The sequence below is a fragment of the Simochromis diagramma genome, unplaced genomic scaffold, assembly GCF_900408965.1.
Source record: "Simochromis diagramma unplaced genomic scaffold, fSimDia1.1 OVJJ01000313.1, whole genome shotgun sequence".
NCBI classification, from domain to species: Eukaryota; Metazoa; Chordata; class Actinopteri; order Cichliformes; family Cichlidae; genus Simochromis; species Simochromis diagramma.
In genome coordinates, this window is record NW_024387372.1 from 1,666,011 (window position 1) to 1,685,369 (window position 19,359).

At 43.4% G+C, this 19,359-nt stretch overlaps 1 protein-coding gene across 6 annotated transcripts in view; it reads right to left on the minus strand.

The window, feature by feature from the left end:
- The window catches only part of adcy3a (adenylate cyclase 3a), a 58,212-nt gene that overhangs the window by 15,892 nt on the left and 22,961 nt on the right, over positions 1-19,359 (minus strand). For all 6 annotated transcript variants that reach the window (XM_040008429.1, XM_040008426.1, XM_040008427.1 and 3 more), the window contains exons 3-12: positions 19,179-19,328; positions 13,566-13,696; positions 12,343-12,454; positions 9,454-9,581; positions 8,868-9,026; positions 7,560-7,725; positions 7,275-7,394; positions 4,732-4,874; positions 780-941; positions 500-587 (exon numbers count right to left, since the gene is read on the minus strand). In XM_040008429.1, coding sequence (XP_039864363.1) covers positions 500-587; positions 780-941; positions 4,732-4,874; positions 7,275-7,394; positions 7,560-7,725; positions 8,868-9,026; positions 9,454-9,581; positions 12,343-12,454; positions 13,566-13,696; positions 19,179-19,328 — 1,359 coding nt within the window. The remainder of the gene's footprint in view (positions 1-499; positions 588-779; positions 942-4,731; positions 4,875-7,274; positions 7,395-7,559; positions 7,726-8,867; positions 9,027-9,453; positions 9,582-12,342; positions 12,455-13,565; positions 13,697-19,178; positions 19,329-19,359) is intronic.

A 19,359-nucleotide genomic window follows, 5' to 3' on the forward strand; every position in this document is an offset into this window, starting at 1 on the left:
GGAAACTTGGATTTTAACTCAAGTGATAATCTTTTCCTAAACCTAACAAAGTACTTTTAGGACCTACACGTAACCAGAGCGAGCTAAAGGGAAACTAAACAACACATTAGTTACAACTTTATGAAACCTAGACAAATAACTGATACATTTTCCATACCGTGTTAGCAATTAAAAATCAGTAGTAACACTTTGTTAACATGATTTCCAACATTAGCATAGCCCTAAAACTGTGACAATATGTGGACAACTGTGTGAGAGACAATGCCACTGGTGCTTTCCAGAGGATTGACTGTGAGCACAGTGAGAGAAGAAGGCAATGACCCATAAGTTGCTGAGAGGTTACATATATCCAAACGATCCCACCACTTGCTTGTAAACAATTTAATGAAACAAATTCAGCGTGTGTTTAATCGATTCTGTATCTGAACAAGGTTGTAAAAGAAAAGAAAATCCTCCTAATCACATTGTAAATGAAGTCTAAGAATGTGTTAGAACTCACTCTGGGGAAGATGGCAGCCAGAGAACAAATGGTCAGGATGAGCAGTAAGACCTCCCCCACTGCAAAGGTGATGTAGTTTGCAATCAGCCTGTTCCAGAACACGTGAACGTAGTGGAGAGTAATTAGTGAGTTACTATTATTACAGTTATGACTTCCAGTTTACAACTGCCAAAGTGTGTAGGCTTACTTTTGCTTTCATTTTCTTTTGTTCTTAGGAGAATAGGTGATATAAACCATCCTGCCCAAAATGTGAATGAGTAAAACAGACCTGTGAACTCACCAGGGGTCTATGAGCGCCTCCATCACTGCAGTAAAGAGCAGAACCACACAGGAGCAGCAGAAGGCAGCCCCGCTCTGTTTCTCCTTCTCCACAGAGAAACGTGTTTCCAGCTCTGGATCCACAAACCTGAGGGACAGCTTGTTGGTGTGTTTCCCCTTCAGACTGAGAAACAACAAGCTTAGTGACAGTGAATGCAGCACACTGGCTGTAACATTATTAACATTTTATGGAAGTGAAGCGATTGAAGTGAATGGTCTGACCTGGGCAGGCGCGGTGGAGGTGGAGCTTCCATGATTGGTCACGCCAGAATGTGGTTGCCTTAGTGAGATACCTCGCTTGATTTTTTAGAGAACCAGGGTCACGCCAGTAACCAAACAACACCAATGACAACATGGACTGATTACGTCTTATTTATGGTATTTTAAGACAGGTACGTTTGTTTAGAGTAAGAGTTGGAGTTTCCCAATTTGCAAACAAACACTATAACATATTATACCACGAGCAAGAAAAGGAAATCTCTGCTGCCTACTTGAACTTCAATCAGAGATTTGGTTTGATCACTGGCTCCACTTTTCCCACATGTGGATACAAGATTGGAAGGTTAAAGATTATTAAATATACTGCTCAAAAAAAATTAAACTACCACTTCAAAAACACATAATGGAATTTAACTGAAACTCAACTGATGGTTCCCTTTCAAAGCTCACTTGGTATCTCACAGTGGGAAACACTCTCTGATGTGACCAATCATGGAAGCTCCACTACAACATCTGTCCAAACCAGACAACAACTTCAAGGACATGGTGTTCCTCAACCCCCTTATAATAGCCAATGACCCCACACCAGGCATGCTTGTTTTCTTTCCTGTCAAGATCATAAGAGCTTACTTAACTTTGTACTGATGCAGCCGTTAATGTAGTCCAGGATGATGGGTTTTCCTGGTTTTCACGAATATCTATTACACTATAGTACATGTTTATTTACTTTTAGAGCGGTTGTTGCAATACTGCTACCTGCGTGTTATAAAACTAGCTTGTTGTTTCATATTTGTGGCTATTGCTAGATGTCAAAGCTAAGCTTTAGTAATTAATCAGAATCAGAATAACTTAAGTGGCACGGTGGTTAGCACTGTTGCCTCACAGCAAGAAGGTCCTGAGTTCAAGTCCACCATCAGGTTGCGGTCTTTCTGTGTGGAGTTTGCATGTTCTCGTCATGTTTGCGTGGGTTCTCCCACAGACATGCAGTTATTGGGCTTGGGTTTTATTGGTAGCTCTAATTTGCCCATAGGTGTGAGTATGAATGGTTGCTTGTCTCTGTGTGTTAGCCCTGCGATAGACTGGGAACCCGTCCAGGGCGTACCCTGCCTCTCGCTCTAAGACAGTTGGGATAGCCTATGGCAGATGTCACTCTGGCTCCACAGTGCCAGGCAGCGACTAGTGGTGCAACGGATCAAAAGTCTCACGGTTTGGATCGGGTCACGGATTACATCGATTTTCGGATCAGCAAAAACAGAAAAAAGGACAAAATTTTAACATTTACTTATTTAAGTATTTTTTGCCTATTAAAAACATTCAACTCAAGATTCACTCCACACAGTTATATAAAAACAAATTAAGGTGCAATATAGGGCAGTACAGGGCTTTGAGCTGTCATTTGTAGTTGGGCAACAGAAGATGCCTGGATCAGTTCAGCCATAAATGTAAAAATCTCCTGCTCATACATGCTTGGAACGATCTTGTCACTGAAGTGGACGCGCAACGAGATATCATAGCGTGGCTCAAGCACGTTCATCATAGTTTAAACCTTGTTTTGCACAACAGAATACGGCCTCCCGTCTGCAGCTAAACACCCCAGTAGCTTCTGTAATAGCTTTAGCCCGGTCGGGTTGGGCAGCAAAGGGCTGCTTAAACGCCTCTGCTCCTCCACTTGGACCGCTAGCGCTGGCCATAAGTATCGCTTGACAGACCCACCACGCCACCATACACATACTTTTTTTTCCTTCTTTTTTGAATCTTTGGATCACGTGCTGCCGAACCGTGGAATGGGATCGGTTCGGATTACCGATCAACCGTGATCCGTTGCAGTGACAGCCCAGAAGGGAATGTCAGGACTTCAGGTATCTCAGACATTGGTCCTGCTGATGGGTTAATCATTTTCTGCCGCCCTGTCCAAGAGTAACTGCCGTTATCTTGGAATGTCCTACGTGGCTGGAGATTCCACAAACGTTCTGGCAATGGGATGTATTGATGTGTCATCTGGGTGAGTTGGACTACCTGTGCAACCTCTATAGGGTGCAGGTATCGCCTCATGCCACCAATACTGACACTGACCTTGCGAAATGAAAAACTAATGAGAAAAAAGTAATGAGGAAGGAAAAAAATGCCACCAAAAAACTATGGCCTGAAGTAGACTGAACCCAGGATTCACTGTGTTGGTGACTGACCACCACAGCCTAACCATAACCTTTTATCTTCCACAAAGAGTGGAAGATAAGTGACAAAGATGTCATGTGTAATATTTATGAAAACAGCAAAAAGCTGTAAATGGTATTGTCGGTGTGGAAACATTTAAAAGTACCAACAGTCAACCTGTCAACCCCTCACTCAGTGATAACCCACTGAAGCACCAGCAGCATAACAAATGGTAAATGGACTGATTCTACTATAGCGCTTCTCTACTCTGCCGAAGTACTCAAAGCGCTGTATACAACATGCCACATTCACACCCATTCTCACAAGCACTTTCTCTGTACTTATTATTAGTCCTTTATTTATCCAGGTAAAAAATCTCATTGAGATTAAAAATCTAATTTTCAAGAGAGACCTGGCATCATGGCAAAAAAAGGCAACTTATCCGGTTGTTAAGTGATGACGTGATGAATCCTACTTCCGGGCCTAAAGTAGTCTGTGTTTAATATGGCTTTTGTGTTGTTAACATGTTTAATGTTATGTATTTTCTTCTATTTGATCTCAAAAAGCTCCTAAAACAGTCAGTGATCACTGTTGACCTCCCTCGGCTTTTATTACCGCTAATCATTTATTTAAGCTCAGTTTTTAAAACCTTAGGATGTAACTACAGCCCAGCCCATGCAGCAGTATATGAATGACTAACCTCGTGTTGTGGATGGATTATCTCAGTTGTTCTCCTGGCTGAAGTTTGGTCCTTCTACAGCATCCTGCCATGCGATTACATTTGTTCCTGACCACCGAGAACACTCACGTTAACTTTTATCGAGTGGAAAAAAAGTTAGCTTGTTTATATTATGCTAACATAGCTGTGTCGCTAGCGGTCACGTAGCACATCATTATATACCAGCTAGCCAAACTTCAGTAACCCTACAAACGTCACTGCTGTTTAGTTTTCTGTCTTCATTTATGTTGGAAGTGATAACAGAGCTGTACGTTTTAATTTGTTTCCAAAACCCCGCAGTCAGGACATGCTATATTGTATTTAGATAGAAGCTAGCGAGCTAACTCCCTGCTAACTTCTAACTCCGCTATATGTCATAAATTCCGTTTTCATGGATGCCTGGATGTTAAACTCAATTGTTACACCTGGTAGAGCAGAACGCTGATCATTTTATTAAAGATGAAAGACTTTAGACAGTTTTTCAACTCTCAGTAATGCCACAGTGATCGTTTAATATATGGACCTGCAGCGGAGTTTAGGCCCAGACACGGCTAGTGACGTCAGACTGAACAACCGGATTGCTTTCTAACTACATTCACACACATTCATGCTCCGATGGATGCATTGGAAAGCAACTTGGGGTTAGTATCTTGCCCAAGGATACTTGATATGTAGACTGGAGGAGCCAGGGATCGACCCACAGGTCACCTACCTCCGATCAGTAGGTGACCTGCTCTACCTCCTGAGCTACAGCCACCCCAAGAAACAAGAAACCAGTATCGCTGATCGGCACCGTCACAGTGATGTGAGGCTATTCACTTACGCTTGAACCGTTTCTCTCTCCAGCAGAGCTTCATTAAGGAGTTTGTTGAGCTCCTGTTCATTCTCCTGAGCATCAATCACCCGTTCAGCCAGGTCCCGCAGCCTCAGCCTCCTTCGGGGATTAGGAAACGATGGGTTCACCACCTGCAATCCAAAGGTTAGAGTACAGTTTAGGATTTCTTGCCTCCTCATAAAATGGGAGTCTGCTCTTTATCCAGTTCACAAGTATAGACTAACTAAATAGATAAGCAAAGCATGCTGGAAAAAATGAGGTTAATTCTGGGGGATCTAGAGAAGGGGTGGGCAACTCCAGGCCTCGAGTGCCGGTGTCCTGCAGGTTTTAGATGTGTCCTTGATCCAACACAGCTGATTCAAATGGCTAAATGACCTCCTCAACATGTCTTGAAGTTGTGTTGACACAGGGTGATGTCTAAAACCTGCAGGACACCGGCCCGCGAGGCCTGGAGTTGCCTACCCCTGATCTAGAGTAATAAGTTTCATCAGATGTTTCCTGGAGCTGCTGATGAATCCTGCCAAAAGTTGAACTTCTAATCTTTCACTGAACATTATCCCAGAATCCTTGTAGAGGAAGTGCTCCTCAGACACCTGATACATGCTGCCACATGTTTGTGGTGACCATTGTTATTCAGTGCTTACACTGAACACATGAACACAAATTTAAATGTGATCTTTAGAATCCAGCTTTGTGCATTTAATGCTGCTTGTTCTGTTGTAGTGATGCAGATATTGTTCACACAGATTCAGTTTAGCTGTGAAGAACACAACCTACACTGTAGCTTTATGAGAAACCATTATGTTAACCATTATATTCCTTATATTTCACCTCAGAGGCCCAGGATGTGAGTGGGCGTTAAGGCGTCTGGGAAGGATCTCAGAACTGGATTATAGATGGCAGACAGTTGGTGTCGTAAGCCCCGCCCTCTGTTCAAAGATGGCCGCTCACAGTGGACACAGATGCTTCTTTCACTCCTCTTTTAAACAATCTGTCTTCTCTGTCCAAAATGTGAGCACTGACATCGTCAAAAGGGTGACCTTTGACCTTTAGATGCAGACAGAGTCTTGTCCCGTGGAGGTGGCTCTTCTATGTTGTCCCATGTGATTATGAAGTGGCTGTTTGGTCTATAGGTACTGTTGTCACTGAGGAGTGTAGTAATTTTTGTGTGTGTGTTTAGAACAACGGTGCACCTTCCCGTGCCAGCTGGTGATATGGTGATGTTGTGGTCTTTGCTCAGGTAAGTGACGACCTTCAGGTCATCTTCCGATTAGTGGATGACCTGCTCTACCTCCTGAGCTACAGCCACGCTAATGCAAAATGGGAATGAGAATGCCAAAGTGTGGCACAATCAGAACAGAAAAGGACTGGAGAAACAGCAGCACTGTGTGATGAAGGACTTTCAGGCACCTGTTAATGTGTGAAAACCAGGGCTGGGTATCGTCACTGATTTCTAGAATCGATTTGAATCGGAGAAATTTTGCCTGAGAAATATTATAAATATAAATATTATAATTTATTTATAATATTTATTATTCATTATAATATTATAATTCTGATCACTTATCAGTACATATCTATATTTTTAGATCTATAAAAAGGAAACTGACACTTGTGAGACTTTATCAAAGGTGTGAGCATCACAGCAGAGGCCTTTGTGTCAAAGTAACTGAGCATAAAACAGAAAAACATGAAGGCGGTTTTCCTGGCCTGGGTTTTTATAGCAGATGAGCTTAAAAATATTGTGCAGTAGATCAAAAACGAAGTGAAGCAGAGCAAAGTTACAGCGGTTTGATTAGAGACACAGCTGAGCGTTTTGCAATTTTGCATAGTTTGTTTACATTTGTTCAGTAATGAACAGCAGAAATGAGGCTCTCATGTCGGAAGTAAGTAAAAAAACAAAAACAAACAGCGGGCGACAGCGTAGACTGGTGGGTAGTCAGTAAGGGTGGGTTTTGGTTATCGATGTAGAGAGAGAGAGAGCTCTACATGAAGTGTTTATCCTGGTGGAAGCAAAACAACAAAAGTCAGAGTGAATTCATGACGATGTTTATGTGAAGCTAGTTTGGATCTTCTTTGTCTGCTGGTTCAGTCAGTATTGTTTGGAGAGAGATCAAACCTGCAGCTTCTGAATCAGCGCCAAAAGGACGTAAACACAAAGCGCCCGCCGACGCTTCAAAATCAGCGAGCTGTCAGCTTTCAGCCCCGACGGCGTGTCCGCGTCCGTGTCGTCGGGTGAGAAAGTCACATCTCATTGATCCTGATGCGTCGGCGGCTTCGCGCTTTGTGTTTACGTCTTTGTGCAGAAGCCGTGTTCCTGCTCTCATTTACTTTTTCAGCTGTTTGGTGGTTGTTGATATTTTGTGAGGTTTAACCTGAGATTCTGGCGTTTCGGGCAAAATAAATTCATATTAAAAATTGATTCAGGATTTTAATGAATCGATATCACGTTATCCAAGCCAGAATCGATTTTAATCGATGAATCGATCATCAAAACCCAGCCCTAGTGAAAACATCATCTCTTTGGTTACCCTTGTGTCCAGCTCCTCTGGTTCCTCTGGTGTGGTGCATGCTGTGTGAACACTGCCATTACAGTCTGTGGTGTTGATCAGCAGAGGGGAATTTCCATTGGACGAGGTTACGGACAGTTTCTAATGTGAAACAAGCAAACAGCAAGTGCTGAGTTTATTATGAAGAACTGAAGGACTTTTGTTTGTATCATGCATTGTGGATGTTCGACATACAGCAACATATTCACAACATGTAAACACTGACTATAGAAATACTTGCAGAGCAGTATGGAGCGTTTTACTTACGACGCTGTTAATGCCATTCTTTCCCACAGGTGCTTTTGGAACAACCACCAGGTAGGTGTCTATGCCTCTCTCCCTCAGGTAGTCACAGCGGTCACCGCCATTCCCCGGCTCCACATCAAACTCACCATGAAGACACTCCATGGTGCTTTGTGAGATGTGCACACGGCTGTACACACATACAAGGTGGCGCAGATTACACGGGCCAATGTTCTACCAACTGTACTTCCACATTAAGTGCTGTGCAAAGTGACGCTTTGTGTATGAGTATTTTGGGTTATGCATTTACAGTTTACAGTAAAACATTTGATGGTGAGGTTCACAGCAACAGAGCAACAGATTTGTCTTCTTATCCGGTTATTGGGAGGAAATCATGACAGCTTTTTTTAAACGTATGAATATAATAATATAACTTCCAATTATAAATGTTAAAAAAAACAGTATGAAAAAACATATCACTGACATTCAGTTTCAACCAAAATAACCACAAGAGAGCACGAAGCTGCCGTGAAGCTGGTGATACAAAAAACAGAGAAATATCCAATTAAGGTGCAGAGAGCCTGCTGTTAGCAGACAGACAGAAGAATCAGACCATTAATCGATCACATGGTAGCAACTCAATTTAGACATGCAGACATGGTGGAGATGACGTGATGAAGTTCAAAGCAAGAATCAGAAAAAAGACGATTTAAGTAACTTTAAAGTTGTTGGTGTCAGACTGACTGATCTACTGGAATCACTTCTCCCGAGTGTTTACAGAGGCCCAGAAAGGAGGAAATATCCAGTGAGCATCAGTGCTCTGGGTGAAAACATGACCAGAAAGCTTACAGCGAGGCAGCAGGTCGCGTCAACACAACATGTAAGCTAAGGACCAAAGTCTCTGAGGAATGTTAGCAGCACCGTGTTGAATCGTTCTGTCAGTTTAATGGCAAAAGTGGTTTAATTGGGTAACAGTGAGTGTCTTTAGTTTCAGGTTCAGTTTCAGATCTCTTAGCCAATTCATGCAGCATCAGCATCATTTGTTTCTGGCTGGGAATAGTCCAGCGACTCTTCTCTGAAACACACCAAGTAGCTGATACAGACAAAAACATGATATAAATGTTTGGTTCAGAGTAAGAACTTTATTCACATATCCAGTGACCTAAAAACTAAAACGCAGCACATCTACTTTGTGCATGTTATTTACATGAGCCGACACATGAAAACACTCACATCGAAGGAGAAATAAGGAAAATGGGACCATGTGAGAAACACAGTCCAATCAGTATTGATCAATGCAACTACGCTGTAGTGTGAAGCTGATGTTCTCACCCTGGGATCCCTCCAGCCTCCATTTTATTGGCCACTGTGACATCTGTGGACCAAACATCATACTGCCAACGTTTCTGGCCCAGCACTCCTCCCAGGACCGTACCACTGTGCACTCCAACACGCATGTCCACATCTGTCTGGGTTTTCTCTCGGACATACCTGTGGTCAGTTCAGAAAGCAGCAGCGTTAAAAACAAAGCACAGGTAGCATTTTCTGGAGTAATAATCAAGCTGTCTCAAAGCCTGATTACCACAAAAGAAGAAAAACATTCCAGCAATACAGGAAACGGCGTCTCTGGCGTGCCACTAAACGCCATCCATCCGTGCACAGCAATGTTCTGGAGTCTGACCAACATGATGGATCACAATCAATTTGTGTTTAATGACCTCTCATTGTTACATCACAGCTACAATCCACAAAAAGTCAATAAGAGTCCATCAGTGTGATCAATCCCACACTGTGGACAGAATGACTAACCCACTACATCCCATAATAACGTAGATGAAACTGTCTGATCTTTGCAAAAGCTTAGAATCAGGCAGTTATCCCAGGCCGCCCCTCCTCACACGTGCTCATTCATACTCACGAAATGGCCTCCACCATGGCCAGGCCCATCATGATAGAGCAGGCGGCGTGGTCGTCCCTGTAGTCCGGCAGCCCACAGATACAGTAGTAGCAGTCTCCCAGGATCTTGATCCTTAGCTGGTGGTATTTCTGAAAGGCAGGTCTGTTTTAGTCAGACAGTGGATCAAGATCAGACATAAATCACGAGCTCGCTGTCCAGCTGTCTTCTTAGCAGGTCTAACAACAGTGTTGGTTAGCACAGACTTCAGCAGGCTGGATGGAGGCGAGCACACAGGCTGTCTTTTTACTTCATTCCCTCATAGGCTAAGCTTAATCTTGGGCATTAAGCTACTCCTGTAACTAATTTTAATAAGAAATAATGCAAAAAAGCAATTTGATCTATGATAGTACACTATATGGTTTTTAGGGGACTGCGAACATTATTGACATATTATTAATGCTAACATATTAAGCTAGGCAACCTAGAAGGATAGAGCTCTACTGTCACGCAGATACCCATAAAATTAGTTCCAGACTGGTGAAACCTTATGCAAGCTTTGACATTTGGGCTCATACACAACCTGGGTACATGTTCACAGCCAGTACGGAGCCATGCAGTAGCACTTCCTAGATGATGACAAACTGGGGTACAGCCTCATACCAATTAAGACAGGATCTCTACAGAGAAATATTTGCACATGAGCATGCAGAACCTGTAGATAACATACACTGTGGCAATCCTGTGTGAACAAGGCAACAGCCAAAAGCATCTTTGTCTAATAGTGCAGTTATCCCTACCCTGAACGAGGTTTCAGGGATTAGGTCCTGTGTTGCAGGCGCAATCGTAGGTAGAAATAAACTCCTTGCTGTGAGTTTCTCCTTTACTGAATCAGCTATCGTTAGCTTCAAATGTGTTGTCTGCATCCTGAATTTTACAATTTTTAATATTATTGTTGTTTACAATTCAATTCAAATCTATTTTATTTATTAAGCGGCAAATTACAACAACAGTCCCCTCAAGGTGCTTTATATTGTAAGATAAAGACCCTATAACTATACAGACAGAACGGCAACAATCAAAGTTTCTCAAGGAGGGGCAGCCATGTGCAGCAAGGGTGAGAGGAGGGAGACAGGACATAAGACATGCTGTGGAAGAGAGGCAGAGATTATTCATGCTCTTAGCATGTTGGCCCGTGTGATCTAAAAATAAATACATATGCATAATAATAAACTGACAGCAACACTGAGCCACTGAGAAAGTGACATGAAACCACAGCAACCATTGCTAAACATGGATATATATCAACTTACCACAAAAAGTCAGAACATTTGTGTTGTAAAACAACTTTATGTGTGTTTTGTTCTTGGCAATACATATTTCTACCACTGACAAGCCTGTTGTCTTTCCACATTTGGAAAGAAAATACATTTATGGATTGAGCCGCCACATACGTGGACTGTGCCCATGAAAAACTTCAATCCATATTGAAAATTAAACAGTTTATTCCTTTAACAAACAGGGGCCTCAGTATCATGTGAAAGAACCATACACAGCCGAAAAAGCCTGGCACCTCCTCCTGTAGCGGGGCATGACACGAACATAGGGTAAAAGGGCAGGTGGCCACCAGATGGCCAGGCACTCCTTCTCTACTGTGTTGTACCTGGCCTCCCACTCCAACAGTTTCCTGCTGATGTACATGAACAGGCGGTCACTCCTCCGGCCATAGGCACGACACCGCCATGGCGCGAAAGACCTCCAGGAAGGCGTGGGGGTTGTCTCCTTCACCCATTCGGTAGAGGGTGGGGGCGGCGGCAGTGTCAGCAAGGAACCACCTTGAGCGACCAGACTCTCCGACACTTTCGTCTAGTGCACAGACTGGTCCTGCACAGCTGTCTGCTCCCACTGCAAAGCTGGAAGCTCACCAACATCTGGGCCCACGCCTTAACTGGTTGGGCCAGTCATTGTTCCGCCATGCCACGACTCGGGTTTTGGCACCGCTGTGACAATGATGGACCCGACAGCAGCATTGCAGTTTTCCACGTCTTTATTGGCTGGGTTTCCACTGTGCACCTTTCCAGCTGCCCTGCTTCTGTACCACAAACAGCACACCTCCCACCTCAGATCCTGGCAACATCTTTTACAGGGGAACCATGATTGGATGATGAGGTCAGATGTATAACTCCTCCCCTGACAACACACCCTGAATGCACTGCTCCACCCCTCCCCTGCAGCTGAGCAACAGAACCACACCTCCGCCACACCCCCCCCACCGCCCAACTGAGGCCCACACCATCACACCGCCTCTAACTAAAGCTGTTACCCTACAAGTTAATAGATTAACATATCAGTAGACTGTATCTGGACTCATTACAGAGCATAATATTCCTCCTCATGTTCAGGTTCCAGTTTACATGATGCCGACACCACTGCAAACAGGCCCGACAGTGAAGGGCATTTAAGGCACATTGGTGCAACTTGGTTTTACAGAACACCAGCTTGAAGATGCCCCTTGGCACAAGCCCTATCCAGATCAGTCAAATGTGGCATGCCTTACCATTGTAGCAGACCATTGTTGTATCTGATTGTCAGCACCTGAGTACCAGAGATCAAAACAACAGCAGAACCAGCGGTTTTTCATTAGCAAAGGTGGCACCATTTGAGGGGAAAGGAACAGGCTTTTTCCAATGGTATAATATTTATTGCCAAGAAGCATCGTTACAACAAATTGATATGTGACAATCATTTCAAATGACCTCCCATAAATCACATAAAGGTTAGAGGTGGATTCTAAATGAGTATTTCTTGTAATCTTGATGAATCCCATAAAAGATTTCAGTCTAAATCGGAAAAATGTAAATAACAACAAATAACCGTGACATCACTTTAGTTAGTTTACACTGTGATACTCACAGCAGCTAGTTTGTCAAAGCGGGCAAAGAGCTCATTAAGCAGTTTGACAAGCTCCTGAGCACTGCAAGAAGACGACAGCTGGGTGAAGCCCACAATGTCTGCAAACAAAATACTGAAAGAGAAAAAATACACATTACTGACATAATTCTTCTACAGCTACATTAAAAAAATTCTTCATGCACATTTTCAAATATTCAAGAAGAAGCTTAGTATAAGCAAATCGAATAGGACCACTGGCTTTCTTTTTTAAGTTAGTGGCCTCTTTTTCACAATATTCTTATCCATTAATGTTAAAATATATACAAGCCATGTTCCAAAAAGCAATTTGTAAATAAAGTAAATGCAATGATTTATATTTATACTGTTTTGTTTGTTTGTTCTTTTACAGACAATATATCAAACATGAAAAGGCAAAACTTTTCTTTTAAGAAATATGTACACTCATTTTTGAACAGCATTGTTCACATGATAAGAGTACTGTGCACATCTGTGAAGGCATCATTAATGTTGATCAATATATTTTATAGCTTCACTCTAGTCTTACTATTCAAAGCACTTTAGAGTACAAGCTACATTTAAAGCCAATTTAGAATTGTAACTGAGAGAAAGCACCCAAATGCAACTCACACGAAAAATAAATATACAAAATCCAAACCTTTAACTTCAAACATGCAGTGGTCACAAACAGTGAAGCTGGGAACAATGCCAAAAACCAGAGCAGGACAAAAGACAGTTTGTAAAACACCCTGATAGCTCAAATGCAAAGAAATCAAAAGTAACACAAAGTCCAAAAACACTGGTGGAAATTGTACAGCAGGGGTCCCCAGTCCCAGTCCTCGAGGGCCAGTGTCCCTGCAGGTTTTAGATCTCACCCTGGGTCAACACACCTGAATCACATGATGAGTTCATTACCAGGCCTCTGGAGAACATGTTGAGAAGGTAATTTATCCATTTAAATCAGCTGTGTTGGATCAAGGACACATCTAAAACCTGCAGGGACACCGGCCCTCGTGGACTGGGACTGGGGACCCCTGTTGTAGAGTATACAGTTGTGGTGGGCAACTGAGTGAATACAGCAATCCTGAGCCAAATATTAACAAGGATTTAGAATTACCAAAGGAAATAAAACCCAAATCCCCAAACCTTGACAAAAATCACAAGACTCATACTTCACAGACATGCAGAACCCTTGATGGTTTAAGTTTATAAAGGTACCAAATTACCTGACATTTTCATGCCTGTACATGTACATGGTGTTGAACTGTTGCATTTCTTTCTGACTAGGCCCCTTCTTCATGTCCTGAAGCATTTCATCAGCTATGTGCTTTGGAAGAATGGAGAGGAGCAGACGCTCCTGTGGAGGACAAAAGCAAAAGCAGACAGAGCATATTAGAAAACAACACTGGTAATAATCAGGTCCCTCACAGAGAAGACACTGGTTATCCTATTGCTTTTCTATTTGGCTTGAATACAAGGACACTTTGCCATGCACATTGGAGCATTAGCACCAATCCGTCTGTCGATCTCCCGCTCCCTTTCTCCTGTTACTTGTGAGCAAGGCCGCGAAATACTTGAACTCCTCCACTTGGGGCAGGAACTTATCCCTGACCTGGAATGAGCACTGCACCCTTTTCTGGCTGAGGACCATGGCCTCAGATTTGAAGGTGCTAATTTTCATTCCCATCGCTTCACACTCGGCTGCAAACCGTTCCAAGGCGAGCTGGAAGCCACCACCCGATGAAGCCAACAGAACCACATCATAACGCGAAAAGCAGAGATGAAATTCCGAGACCATCCAAGTGAAAGCCTTCCGCCACTTGGCTACGTCTATAAATTCTGTCAATAAAAATCATGAACAGAATTGTTGACAAAAGGCAGCCCTGGCGGAGACCATCACCCATCAGGAACAAGTCCGACTTATTGCCGGCTATGCGGACCAAGCTCTTGCAACGGTCGTATAAGGACTGAATGGCCGGTAGCAATGGGCCAGACACCCCACAGCACCTCCTACAGGACACTCCGAAGGACACAGTTGAATGCCTTCTCCAAGTCCACAAAACACATGTAGACTGGTTGGGCAAACTCCCATGAACCCTCAAGTATCCTTGAGAGGATAAAGAGCTGGTCCAGTGACCAGGACAAAAACCTCATTGTTCCTCCTGTATCCGAGGTTCGACTAAAGGACTCTCCTCTCCAGCACCCTGGTATAGACTTTCCCAGGGAGGCTGAGGAGTGTGATCCCCCTGTAGTTGGAACAGACCCTCCGGTCCCGCTTCTTAAAGATGGGAACCACCACCATAGTCTGCCAATACAGTGGTACCACCCCTGATCTCCACGCATCATTGTAGAGGCGTGTCAATCAAGACAGCCCTACAACATCCAGAGCCTTCAGAAACTCAGAGCAGATCTCATCCCCCCCAGGAGTTGTTTAACTGCCTCAGTGACCTCGCCCCTGGAGACAGGCGAGTCATCACCCTCGTCCCCAGACTCTGCTTCCTCCATGTAAGACGTACCAGAATATCTTCGAGGCAGTTCTAAAGTATTTTTCCATGGCCTCTATGAACTCCTCCCAAACCCAAGTTTTTGCTTCAGGCCTGTCAGTATCTGTCAGCTGCCTCTGAAGTCCCACAGGCTAACTAAGCCCAATAGGACTCCTTCCTCAGCCTGGTGGCTCCCTTCACCTCTGGTATCCACCATTTGATTCGGGGGTTACCACCACGACAGGCACCAACCACCTTGCGGCCGCAGCTCAGTGCGGCAATGAAGATGCTGAACATGGTCCATTCAGACTCAATGTCCCCAGTCTCCCTCAGAAAGCTGTTGAAGCTCTTCCGGAGGTGTGCGGACTGGGGCCTCTGCCAGGCATTCCCAGCATATCCTTACTATGCATTTAGGTGTGCCAGGTCTGTTCAGCATCCTCCCCGCCACCTGATCCAACTCACCACCAGGTGGTGATCAGTTGACAGCTCAGAACCGTCCATTTACCCGAGCATCCAGAACATATGGCCGCAGGTCTGCTTCCTGGTGCCACGTGCATTTATGGACACTCTTATGTTTGAACATGGTGTTCATTATGGCCAAACTGTGGTTTACACAGAAGTCCAACAACAAAACACCGCTCTGGTTCAGATCCGGGAGGCAGTTCTTCCCAATCACACCCCTCTAGGTCTCACTGTCGTTGCCCTCATGAGTGTTGAAGTCTCTCAGTAGGACAACTGAGTTCCCATGTGGTGCACCCTTAAGCATCCTGCCCAAAGACTCCAAGAAGGCTGGGTACTCTGAACCGCCACTCTGCACACAAATGCAGACCCGAAGGCGCATGGAACAAACCCTCTAATCCACTGGGAGAAACCCCAACGTACAGGCAGCAAGCTGAGGCAATACTACGATATCCACCCTCAACCAGGACCAATTTGCCATGGGAGACCCTACCAAGAGGCCCTACCGGACAACATAGCCCCCTGGATCTCTGGGACACACAAACCTCTCGACCACGATAAGGTATTTAAGCGTATTAAATTTTGTTTTAAGAGAATGAGGCCAAGTCACAGATCCTCAGCAGGATTTTCTGGCACAACTTTACCTGCTTCCAAGGTGCGTTGACAGGATGAAACAAATCGCAATGCAGAGACTCCAGCAACACTTAAAGGGAAGAGGAACAACTTTATTGACTGACCAACGCGTTTCGGCTTGTTGCCTTCATCAGGGTCATAGTAACACATACTAGAAGTGTGCTTAAAAAGCGCTTTGGGTGCCTAGAAAAGTGCTATATAAATGCAATCCATTATTAATATTATTAAATAAAAGGCAGGAATCAGAAATAAATTAAAAAATTTTTTCAAATTAACCAATCACATCTTCAAGCCACAGATCCAGAAATTGCTGGAAGGCTCTCATCTGACCAAGGAACCTAAGGCCCTAGTTGTTCACTAGGTCATTATTGCACTTTTCTCAATCTTTTAGGAAATGGCAGCAACGTTAAGAATGTAAAAATAGTTCCTAGAAAAGAACACAAGAAGCTACAGTGAGCAAAACATAAGGGAGATGAGTAAAGGTCTAAATGTCTCTTAAAGCATGACAAAGGCACCCTAACCCCAACGCCCTAACCCTCTTGCTGTGTTTACAGGTTGACTAGCTCCAAACTGTTAGGCAGTGAGGCTGCAGTGTGTCAAGGAAATCCAAAAGTGAAACACAGGAATTAACATCCAGTTTGTAAGAGTGCCGTACAGAATGCTATAACAGGGTATATCTATATGTGAACTTTCAAATAGAAATGGTTGTAATACTTGAACTTTGTACTGATTTTTATGTGTGTTGAGATGAAAAGAAGAAGAACAAGTTGCATTAACGTACTAGATGTGCCAACAGCATGGACAGGTTGAGCGTGTGCATGAGTGCACATGTGCACGTATAAAACAGGTGTGAGGCATGGAAAATATTAGCAGTGTGAGAGAGAGAGAGCGAGAGGAGGCGATGTATATCACCAAAAGCATATAAAGTGCTGCTGAAAAGGTTTGGGATTCTTCTTCTAATTTTCCATAAAGAAGTGGCAAACAACATCAGAAGAACAGACTTTGGAGTTCACAGTTGGAAATATCAGCGAGAAGCACCAGAGGATTAACCACTCTGGACTTTACCAATCTGGATTTATGAATTGGAATGATAATTTTTGGCTTTTTCTCTACTTGTTTCTGTAGGATGTTGGATTGCCATCTCAAAGCTCACCAAACTTTGTAGCGAGTCTCTGCTTCCCCATTTGGACATTATTGGGCACAGCATGGAGTGGAGTGCATCTCAGTCCTGGATGTGCCTCCTCTCTCATTGTCCTTAAGGTTAATCTCAGAGATCAATAGCATGAAGTAGATTAGTTAGATTAGGGTAAAATTTAGGTGATCTGATTAAGTGATTATTACTATTTGATTAAGCTTTGGCTTTGGTCCTACTATATTGTATAGATAAAATATCCTCATTCAAAAGTCTAAATTGTGTTTATTCACTCTTTGTGAAATAGTAAAGGTCAAAACTTGTGCATGAGCATCATCATTCAAAAAGTTCTTGCAGGTTGTGCACAGCCTTAAAATGAACAGATCCTTTTTCCTACCCACTAAAGAGTAACCTGGTCAATTTTATGAGGTGCACGGGTCATACAGAAGAGCTCCAGTTAGTCGGTGTGGTTCATGAATCGCACTTGAGCTGCAAGGATACCCAGTCAGAGGAAGTAGGGTAGACATCCAGAGTTTAGCAGAGCCAGGCGAATCTTCTCATCACCAGCTCAGTAGTCCAGTTCCTGTTGCATAATATCACTGACCCTGCCAGTCCAGATCCCCTTTACAGGGATAACTGGCAGATCCAACAAGTGTTTTTCTCAAACAAAACAAAAGCATACATTACACACACACACACACACACACACACACACACACACACACACTTATTGTTTTTACACATTTCAAACGCACCTTCACAGAAGTACACACTGACCGAGAGGCGGGCTGGGCATCAGCAGCTTTCAATATCGTTATCAAAATTCAACAGAGAGGCCAAGAAGGATCAAACAGCTGAATAGGTTGGCTCTGTGATTACAGCTGACACTGACTCAGGAGGCTGGTTGCCTCGGCAACCATCACCAGTCAGATGTCTCTTGATTGGTCAGCAGCTCTCATCTTTCACCAGCGCATGCTCTTCCATCAGTATTCTGGGAGTTTCTTTCACATGTTTATCACCACTGCTGGGTTACTTTTCCTCTCAATTTCTTCTCATAGCACATTCACACTTGACATCTCTTTCTTACTTGCTCTCTCTCACAATCTCTCTCTCTCTCTCACACTCACTCACACACACACACACACACACACACACACACACACCATCTGTTCCATAAATAATAGTAATAGTAATTTAGACTGCCTAGTGGCCACAGATGCAACAGCAGAAGGGGAGCTGACTGCTGATATGGTACCAGCTCAGACAAACACGCCAACATACAAATAATGTGTACATATTTTTCAAAGTGAGTGCTGCTAACAGAGGAAACATATCTATGAAGCCCTGTTGGTTTCAGAAAGCCAGACAATAACTTATATTTGGTAGTGTTGTTCTCTGTGCTTGTGTTTCACTGTGGACTTGGGCAGCTCCTGCACACATACAAACAGGGACAACAGTGAAACAGAAGGGTGTACTAAAAAGCGAGATACAAATTTTTATTTTATCTGCCCAAATCACCACAGCAGTTCCCCGCATGCATTGAAAAAGTGCTCAGACACACATTTTGGGAGCAATTCAAACATATAGAAATGCTGGAATGTTCATAACGCTTCACAAGGAACAGATGGTGAAAGTGAAAGCAGCAACATTCAAATAAGTTCTTTTTTTACTGATTTTGAGCATAGAATTTAGAGTTTATCGTAAATGTATTATTTACATTCTAAACACATGCAATTAGTGGCTAACTGGTGATTCTAAATTGCCCATAAGTATCAGTGTGAGTAGCAATGGTCGTTTGTCTATGTTAGCCCTGATCAGACTGGCGACCTCACCAGGCTGCACACGGCCTCTTGGTTCCAGCCCACCGCGACCATGATAAGGCAGAAGACATTATTTATTTGTAAATTTAGATTTCTTTATTACTCTCACTTAGATGAAAATAGGTGAAATGGGAAAATCTCTGTTTTGCATTTAGTTGTATAATTCTGCACACTAACAGTTGCCCGATCATCGTGGATATAAAAGCCAAAACTTTGACCATCTTAAATATTCAGGTTTAGTTGATCAGCAATAAAATGAATCGTCAAAGATACGAGTTGCCTGTGCACACAGTGCAGTGTCTGTCCTCTGACCTGTTGTTGACTCTGCTCCTCCAGGTTGAGTTTGACCTCCAGCGACTGTCTCGCCTCCAGAAAGGCCTTCCGATGTTTCCGATCAGCCATGTAGTACGACATGATGCCCACAGTGATGGCACAAACATAAATCACAAGGTTGGCTAGAAGCTTGAAAACAAGAAGTGAGAGTACATTCATA